The sequence below is a fragment of the Amblyomma mixtum genome, chromosome 4 (assembly GCF_055824585.1).
Source record: "Amblyomma mixtum isolate Tamu chromosome 4, ASM5582458v1, whole genome shotgun sequence".
Lineage (NCBI taxonomy): Eukaryota > Metazoa > Arthropoda > Arachnida > Ixodida > Ixodidae > Amblyomma > Amblyomma mixtum.
In genome coordinates, this window is record NC_143015.1 from 52,151,754 (window position 1) to 52,161,774 (window position 10,021).

The 10,021-nt window shown below is 49.9% G+C and overlaps 1 protein-coding gene across 1 annotated transcript; it reads right to left on the minus strand.

The window, feature by feature from the left end:
- Positions 1-236: 236 nt before the first annotated feature.
- LOC149346489 (uncharacterized) lies at positions 237-2,191 on the minus strand. The gene has a single exon (XM_089586457.1). The coding sequence runs from the start codon at positions 2,161-2,163 to the stop codon at positions 370-372; it is 1,794 nt and encodes a 597-aa protein (XP_089442583.1). The 5' UTR covers positions 2,164-2,191; the 3' UTR covers positions 237-369.
- Between the last annotated feature and the right edge of the window lie 7,830 nt (positions 2,192-10,021).

Consider the following 10,021-nt stretch of genomic DNA (forward strand, 5'->3'; position numbering starts at 1 on the left):
CAGTACGGTTTGGGGCGCAGCGCGACAAAGTAGCCATAGTATCTCAAGGTCTGATGGAATATTAATAACTGTACACGAGAACTGATTGTTAACTGCGATGAAAACGCCTCCACCTCGAGCGGATGTGCGATCTTTGCGAAAAAGGTTAAAATTCGGTAAGTCAGCAAGAACTTCAGTATCGGTGATGCTATTAGTGAGCCATGTTTCGGTAAGTATCAGCAAGTTACTAGCAGATGAACACACAAGATTGGAGATGATTTCGCGTTTCGGAAGAAAACTACGTATGTTTGTGAAAATCGCCGAAAAGGAAAGATTAGGCTGGGGGGTGGCAGGTATATGAGCGGCTGGGGGCTGGCGGCGCAGCAACCGCTATGGTATCTCTTTTACAGATTGCGATGGTTCGTCGAAGATATATCGTCGGGAACCGATGAACAGGGTTTTGTATCGCAAAGAAAAACGGTTAGTCTTGCTTTTGGCAAATGTAACTAGGTGTTTGCGCACATTGCGAACGCGGCGTGAAAAATCTTCACCGACGGAGTACTCAGTGTCCTTGAATTTGCGGCCATTAGCTAGAATTTCGTCCTTAGTTTTGAAAAGTGCGAATTTGGCAATTAACGGACGACAGCGATCAGGTTCGTGGCGCCCAAGACGGTGAGTGCGGTCTATTGTTTTGGGGTCGAGGGTGATGTCCAAAAATTCAGAGCAATGGCGAATTAGTAGCTTTTCAGAGTCGGCCCACGTTTCAGATGGGTCAGGGTCCGGAATGTTGTAGAATATGAGGTTGTTTCTTCGTGATTGGTTTTCTGCTTCGTCTATGCGATCCTCGAGATCACAGAGCTGGCGAGTTGCCTGGGCGGTGTGAGTAGTTAGGCCTTCAATCTCTGTGCGTAGTGACTGTATGGTTTGGTAATGACCTTCAAGAGCGCTGATGCGCCTGCTTAGATCAGAAATAAGATTGTCTGTTGTTAGTAACTGGTTTTTGAGGTCTGTAACTTCCGTGATTAATGTCGACTGACCGGCGGACAATTTTTTAAGTTCCGTAAGTACAGTTTCGAGTGAGGCAGGGCCGGGGTTAGTCTCTACGTCGCCGGACAACAAAAGCAAGGAAATAATGACATCAGAACACTCAGTGACAATGGCAAGGCAGCACTGCGGGCTCGGCAGCTGTATCAAAAAGTAATCACTAGATTTCTTAGCGTAAAGACAACATGGCTTACTAACCTGCATGGCGAGGCAGAACGGGTTAAGCGACCGCATTGTAGCACAGCCACCGAGCCCACAAAGCGACGCCGGTGGCCGAAGCTGCTTAAAAGCTGGAGCGGAAGAGGATGTTGATGGCGATGGTGTTTCCAACTGTCTGTCGAGGGTGCAGTGCACTGGTGAGGTCAGCGCACGATCGGGCGAAGCGGTGATGGCGCAAGGCTGGCACATATCGGGTCGGTTGAGAGCGGGCGTCCATTCCGGCGAGATGTCCGGTGGACAGGCAGCCAGAGGGGCGGGGAAAAGCATGGTAATCCAGAGGGGAGCGATCACCTGCATGGCGAGGCAGAACGGGTTAAGCGACCGCATTGTAGCACAGCCACCGAGCCCACAAAGCGACGCCGGTGGCCGAAGCTGCTTAAAAGCTGGAGCGGAAGAGGATGTTGATGGCGATGGTGTTTCCAACTGTCTGTCGAGGGTGCAGTGCACTGGTGAGGTCAGCGCACGATCGGGCGAAGCGGTGATGGCGCAAGGCTGGCACATATCGGGTCGGTTGAGAGCGGGCGTCCATTCCGGCGAGATGTCCGGTGGACAGGCAGCCAGAGGGGCGGGGAAAAGCATGGTAATCCAGAGGGGAGCGATCACCTGCATGGCGAGGCAGAACGGGTTAAGCGACCGCATTGTAGCACAGCCACCGAGCCCACAAAGCGACGCCGGTGGCCGAAGCTGCTTAAAAGCTGGAGCGGAAGAGGATGTTGATGGCGATGGTGTTTCCAACTGTCTGTCGAGGGTGCAGTGCACTGGTGAGGTCAGCGCACGATCGGGCGAAGCGGTGATGGCGCAAGGCTGGCACATATCGGGTCGGTTGAGAGCGGGCGTCCATTCCGGCGAGATGTCCGGTGGACAGGCAGCCAGAGGGGCGGGGAAAAGCATGGTAATCCAGAGGGGAGCGATCACCTGCATGGCGAGGCAGAACGGGTTAAGCGACCGCATTGTAGCACAGCCACCGAGCATTGTTCTTCATAAGCGGACTTGTATCCACTTTTCAACAGTGTTTTTTTTTCTCTCTCTCTTTTTGCCTCGTGCCAACTGCCGACTTGTAAGGATGGTGAGGCCCGTCAAGCGGTGTATCATTCACTGCTTTTTTCTCACCATCCCCAGTTTGCGTGTACAAACTGAAATAAAGATTTGATTTTGATTTTTTGATTTTTTTTGGTCAAGTGGGCTTCCCGGAGCTCCCGGGAAGCCCAGCCCCAGGAGGCGCTTGTTGGAGGTGTTCACGGGAAGGTCCAGAACCCGCTTAATAAATTTGCGGAGTTTGAATTCGAGTGAATCCTCGTCATTCTTCCGCAGGTGGAGGTATGGAATCGAATATAGAATTCGACTGATTACAATTGCATGCGCCAGCCGCAAGGCGTCCTTACATCGTAACCCTCCGCGTTTGTTATAAACCCGGTGGTGGTGGTGGAAATCATTTATGTACAGGTATAATATAGGAGGTTATGCATGAGCTGACCCAGAGGGGGCCAGCCCTTACAAATACTAGGTGGAGGTCCCTAGTTCGGGACCCCAGTGGCATCGGCCGCCGCCCGGGCTCGCGTGACCAAGGCCCGTTGGGCCTGCAGGTCAGAGCAGCCGAGCAGGGTCGCCTCCCAGTCCTCCCGGGTGGGGTTGGGGTGAGTGGGGATAGCAGGGTTGGAGGGGCAGGCCCACACCATAAGGTAGATGTCCGAAGACTTCTCCGCACAGTGCGGACAGCTGCCCGAGAAAGAAGGGTCGAAGTGTTTCAGAGCTGCCGGGCACAGCAAAGTATTAGTATACAGGCGGAGCAGAAGCCGCTCCTCCGCCTTTGACAGACCTTTACACGGGCGGGGATAAAGACCATGGCCAGATTGGTAGAGTAAAACGATGTCTTTGAAGGTGTAAGCTGGAATAAATTCGAGTTCCTTATCGTCAGGGTCGGAGGGGAATGTCCGGTGAGAGAGCGCGCGGGCGGCGGCGTCAGCTGCCTCATTTCCCTCAAGGCCCATGTGAGCGGGAGCCCAGCCCAAACGATACGCCGGTGAGCGGGGTCACCTGTGTAGACGCTGTTTTGAAGAATGCGGTAGGCTAGATACGGTACCCAGCCCTGCTCGACGTTCCGACATGTCCCTCTCGAGTTGAAAATAATTGTTTTTGAATTGGCGGACTAAGCGGCCCACCTGGTGTCCCACCTGACGGAGTTTGGACAATGTTGTTTCTGACCGTCTGTCTTGATGTATAAAGAGCCCCAGTACCCGGACTTCGATATTTTCAGGGATTAGACCTGTATCAAGAGACAATGAAATTTTGGCTGTGCACTTTGGTGAGGGGCTTATGTGCCAAATTCAGACTTTTGGGTGGAGCATTAGAGGCTTTATCAGCGAGCACAACGGTCCACTATGGTCGCCGCCTCCTGCAGGTTGGCCTCAGCGTCTCCAAAGCAACCCTGTGTGGCTCGCAGGGTGATGTCATCGGCGTACAGCGCATGCTGTACACCGACGACAGCGCCCAGCTGGGACGGTAAACGCATCACAGCCAGATTGAATAAAAGGGGAGGGAACACCGCGCCCTGTGGTGTTCCCCTGGTTCCTAAATGAAAAGGGTCATGTTCCTTCTCCTGGATTCGAAGGTAAGATTGTCTGTCGGTCAAAAATTGCCCAATGTATTGAAAGGCGTTTCTCCCGCAGTTAGTTTGAGACAAGTGTGTGAGGATGATCTCGTGGGTAACGTTGTTCAATGCTCCCTTCAAACCCTAGGCGAGTACGACCTTGTTATTTTGAGGGCATTAGACGGGGTCCAGGACAGCCCGATTGAGTTGTAGCAGGAAATCCTGTGCAGATCTGTGCGGGCGAAACCCGAACATGGTGTCTGTGAAAAGATGTTTGGATTCCATGAACTCGGACAACCTGTTGCATACCATCGTCTCCATGAGTTTTCCCTCACAGGAAGTCAGAGTGATGAGGCGGAGGTTGTCCGTGTTGATGGCCCTGCCAGCTTTAGAAATGAAGGTGACCCGGGTGGTCTTCCAGTCGATGGGGAGTGGCACTTCCCCAAGCCAGACTGAGTTAATATAATTCAATAAAGACAAATATGCCAGGTCGGGAAGGTTGGGTAACAATTTGACTGTAAATTTGTCCTCACCCGGAGCGGTGCCACGTTTCATTTTTGTCAGGGCCGCCCTCAGGTCAGGATCTGTAACCGTTGATCAAGCTCAACGTTCTCTGAGCCTGCATAAGAGTACGCCGGCCCGCGGGGGTCCTGGGTGGTGCACAAGTGCTGGTCCCAGAGCTTGTGCACCACCGGAGTCTGCATACTGAATGATGCGGGTGAAGGTCAAGCCCGGACATATCCCTAGTCACGGAGTAGCCTGTATGAGTTGGATGAATGGGGTCAGTGTGAAGAGTGAGCCGACCGTTGACGCAAGCTCTGCCAACTTGCGTCCCCGCTTCTCTTCACGGCAGTAACCCCACATCCAAGCGGGAGCGTTGAAATCACCCAGAACAAGGAGGGGGTCCTGACCCGCAACTCTCATCGCGCGGCTAAAGAGGTCCGCGATTGATACATTCGGCAATTTCAAATAGCAGTATATATTGAGTATGTGTAACGGTGGGTCCTGCTTGCGGAGTGGCAGGAGGGTCACCATAACATGGGAGTATTGAATTTGTATGTCTAAGTCGACCTGGTTGGCTATATAATGGACTAATAGACAAGATGAGGGGTCTTGCTGGAACGTCGTATAATTTGTTAGTACGGAGCTTTTCCGTGGCGCTTGGAGGGCAACAACCGCTGGCAAATGCTCAAAGGTTGCAAGGAGAAGTCAGAGGTCGGCCCGCTTGGAAAGAGACCGTAGCCCCCAACAGTTGCATTGAGTAATCGTAATGGGGGAAGCCGATTTGGAATGCACGACAGGGGAGAGAGCCACAGTTTATCCTAGCCGTGCTGTCAGGAATACTTGAATGTAGGTACACGTGCGTGCTCTGACATTCAATGGGGACAGGTTAGTCATGATCGCCTTATGTTAAATGCGATCAAAATCTTTATAGAGAATCAAAGCTAGTACAGCCCTGGTGCGACCCCGAACAAGCGGATCGAAAATGCCGTATGTGTGCGGGGGTGCTCTGGAATATTTGGGGTTGGTCAATTTAAAAAACTGCTTTTGAGTAAAAGAAATGAAGCAATAACTGTCTCATATATGTCGTTGGACACCCGAACAGCGCCATAAGGGGAGGTAAAAAGAATGCAGTGGAAGAAGAAAAAAAAATGAAACAGGTACCATAGTGGACGTCTCAAGAATAATTTCGATCACCGGGGGGTCTTTAACGGACACTGACACCGGGTAACTTCCAAATGCTAAATTGGTAGTCAGCTGCTGGAAATCGCCCTAATCACGTTGTAAGAATGCGGCGCAAGGATATTCAACAAAAGAGGACCTCGCAGGCCGGTGAGGCAGAAAGTAAGGTTATAAGTAGTTTAACAACCCAAAGCTACCCCGATTTTTCAGGCGGCCATTGAGGACCCCTGCCTATAATTTCGTCTACCTGGTGTTCTTCAACGTGTACTGACCTCGCACAGTGCAGGGGCCGCTATCCTTTCACCTCCATTGAAATGCAACCGCCGCGGCCGGGATCAAACCGGCGTCTTTCGGAACAGCTTTCGGATCAAAATGTTGCTATGAGAAAAAATACGAACAATCACTAAAATTAGCATGCACAAGACGTGTTCTTCGAGTGTTTCATGTATGATACATGATGCAAACAAAGAAGCATGATACGTACCAGGCAACTCAATTTACTGACCTCGCACAGTGCAGGGGCCGCTATCCTTTCACCTCCATGGAAATGCAACCGCCGCGGCCGGGATCAAACCGGCGTCTTTCGGAACAGCTTTCGGATCAAAATGTTGCTATGAGAAAAAATACGAACAATCACTACAATTAGCATGCACAAACGTGTTCTTCGAGTGTTTCATGTATGATACATGATGCAAACAAAGAAGCATGATACGTACCAGGCAACTCAATTTACTGACCTCGCACAGTGCAGGGGCCGCTATCCTTTCACCTCCATGGAAATGCAACCGCCGCGGCCGGGATCAAACCGGCGTCTTTCGGAACAGCTTTCGGATCAAAATGTTGCTATGAGAAAAAATACGAACAATCACTACAATTAGCATGCACAAACGTGTTCTTCGAGTGTTTCATGTATGATACATGATGCAAACAAAGAAGCATGATACGTACCAGGCAACTCAATTTACTGACCTCGCACAGTGCAGGGGCCGCTATCCTTTCACCTCCATGGAAATGCAACCGCCGCGGCCGGGATCAAACCGGCGTCTTTCGGAACAGCTTTCGGATCAAAATGTTGCTATGAGAAAAAATACGAACAATCACTACAATTAGCATGCACAAACGTGTTCTTCGAGTGTTTCATGTATGATACATGATGCAAACAAAGAAGCATGATACGTACCAGGCAACTCAATTTACTGACCTCGCACAGTGCAGGGGCCGCTATCCTTTCACCTCCATGGAAATGCAACCGCCGCGGCCGGGATCAAACCGGCGTCTTTCGGAACAGCTTTCGGATCAAAATGTTGCTATGAGAAAAAATACGAACAATCACTACAATTAGCATGCACAAACGTGTTCTTCGAGTGTTTCATGTATGATACATGATGCAAACAAAGAAGCATGATACGTACCAGGCAACTCAATTTACTGACCTCGCACAGTGCAGGGGCCGCTATCCTTTCACCTCCATGGAAATGCAACCGCCGCGGCCGGGATCAAACCGGCGTCTTTCGGAACAGCTTTCGGATCAAAATGTTGCTATGAGAAAAAATACGAACAATCACTACAATTAGCATGCACAAACGTGTTCTTCGAGTGTTTCATGTATGATACATGATGCAAACAAAGAAGCATGATACGTACCAGGCAACTCAATTTACTGACCTCGCACAGTGCAGGGGCCGCTATCCTTTCACCTCCATGGAAATGCAACCGCCGCGGCCGGGATCAAACCGGCGTCTTTCGGAACAGCTTTCGGATCAAAATGTTGCTATGAGAAAAAATACGAACAATCACTAAAATTAGCATGCACAACACGTGTTCTTCGAGTGTTTCATGTATGATACATGATGCAAACAAAGAAGCATGATACGTACCAGGCAACTCAATTTACTGACCTCGCACAGTGCAGGGGCCGCTATCCTTTCACCTCCATGGAAATGCAACCGCCGCGGCCGGGATCAAACCGGCGTCTTTCGGAACAGCTTTCGGATCAAAATGTTGCTATGAGAAAAAATACGAACAATCACTACAATTAGCATGCACAAACGTGTTCTTCGAGTGTTTCATGTATGATACATGATGCAAACAAAGAAGCATGATACGTACCAGGCAACTCAATTTACTGACCTCGCACAGTGCAGGGGCCGCTATCCTTTCACCTCCATGGAAATGCAACCGCCGCGGCCGGGATCAAACCGGCGTCTTTCGGAACAGCTTTCGGATCAAAATGTTGCTATGAGAAAAAATACGAACAATCACTAAAATTAGCATGCACAACACGTGTTCTTCGAGTGTTTCATGTATGATACATGATGCAAACAAAGAAGCATGATACGTACCAGGCAACTCAATTTACTGACCTCGCACAGTGCAGGGGCCGCTATCCTTTCACCTCCATGGAAATGCAACCGCCGCGGCCGGGATCAAACCGGCGTCTTTCGGAACAGCTTTCGGATCAAAATGTTGCTATGAGAAAAAATACGAACAATCACTAAAATTAGCATGCACAACACGTGTTCTTCGAGTGTTTCATGTATGATACATGATGCAAACAAAGAAGCATGATACGTACCAGGCAACTCAATTTATCATACAATGATTCGCTGGCAAAGCGAAGAATCCTGTACGTTTTATGCATAACAAAGTAGACAGGTCGGCCTGACCTATGGTCACGCGGCCTGCCCGTGCGGATTTGAGCTAACTCGAAATGATGTGGCGCGCTACTCAGCATTGCAGCAATGGTGGATCTTTGGTCTCGAAGCTTGGCTCAAAGAAAAAGCAGAAAAGAAACGAGTATAGTTGCGATTCATAACAACTTCCGATGCTTTTATTAAACAAAGGCGATGTTTGTAAGCAAAACCATATGCAAGAGCCATAAGTACAAAATATTTCAGTGCACAGTAAAATAAGAAAAACAATTTGCAACAATAAAAAGCTAGTCATTTTACCTTCATGGCTTGAGAAGGCAGATGTGGTTTCTGTTCGTTTATGTTATCTAAAATGTACCACTTTTACTTTTTCGTCCCCTGCCTCTTCACGCAGTCTATCTAGAGCAAATGTCATCTTCGCTGTTGTTGATTTGCGACAAGAGCTCAACCTTGCTTTATTGACACCGTTTCTTCTCCGAAATCAGTCTCTGACTCAAAATTAACCACGTGTTAAAAAATATGCGGCCGCCTAGGCGGGTGAAAGCGTCGTATTATTTTTCGTCGTGTGGCGCTGCTCAGCGAACGTTTTAGATTCTGAATATTTAGTTAATTAGCTAAGAATAATTATAGAAAACTGAAAATATTCTCTTTAGGGACATGAGCTTTCGAGTGACTTGTAGAAGGGGTGAGGAAAACGAATATGGTTTTTCGTAGCAACGTATCTTCGGCGCATCCCTCTTTTCCAGCATTTAAAGAACCCGCGAAATATGAAAAAAAAAATAGCTGTGGCTTAGCTCTCGTTAAGCCTGAGTGATTGTGAAAGCAATAGCTCCCTGGCTGCACTTGGCTCTGCTGGTAGTTTGGCATGGCTTCGCGTTTTGTGCAACTAAAGGATTTACTCTGGACAAAACATGGTTTCTACTGTTTGTTTATTCCAATGAACACGCTTTGGTGGTCCGTAAAGTAGTGACTCTTGGTGTGAACACTGGTAATTACATAGTCGTCATTATATCGCTCTGCACTACACATAGACGATTCTTCGGCATTCAGAGAGTCCATGAAACTACTCTCGCTCACTGAACTTGTAGAACGCCGCCGGGCTCGCCATTCTGCGGCATAGGCGCGTTGCTTAGCCAACAGCTCTTGCCTTTCTTCATCTGTCTCCTCGGCACGGCGCCGGCGTTTGCGCGCAGCACGTCGCTCCAGCGACTCCTTGTACAGCTCCTCAGACATGACTAAGCTGAGCGCGCCTGCGGCGCCCCGTTTATCCTCTCCTAGCGAGTGCCCTCACACGGCGGGCCGAGGAGGCCGTCACGTGGTAGCCGCCGCGCCGAGCGAAGGAACAACTATGGCCGAACAGACGAGTTGGGGCCCCTGCTCTCCTCTGGTCGTGACGTCACGCTGTCACGTGGTCGTGTGCCGCAGCTGCACCGGGCGAAGGAACGACATCCACCGACGGCAGAAAAGTGCTAGCAGTATTGCTTTCGCAATAAAAATGTGATTCCGTACTTGCGCTGCCGTATTTTAGCACTGCCAGGTGCGTTCTGAATGACCGATGTGTGCGCGCTCACCGTCTCGAAGTGACGGAGTCCGAGACGAGCATGCTAACCATTCCGCCATGCCAGCTGGATGATTTGGAATGGACAAAGGCGCGTCTAGTGAATAAGGTGTCTTCGTTCACTCCAGTCTTCCTCCCTTCCCGTTACGGCGAGGTTTAGGTGTCGTTGTTGTTGCGACTGAGAGAGGGATGAAAAGGAAATTGCACGGGCCTGCCAGCTGGCTCAAGCCGAGCCACCACCGCTGCCACGTGCAGAGAGAGGAGTTAAAAATAAGAGGAAAGAGTGAAAGAAAAGAAAAA

Excerpts from the sequence above, each read along its gene's own strand:
- LOC149346489 (XM_089586457.1), bottom strand. The coding sequence starts at position 2,163 with ATGCAGGTGATCGCTCCCCTCTGGATTACCATGCTTTTCCCCGCCCCT.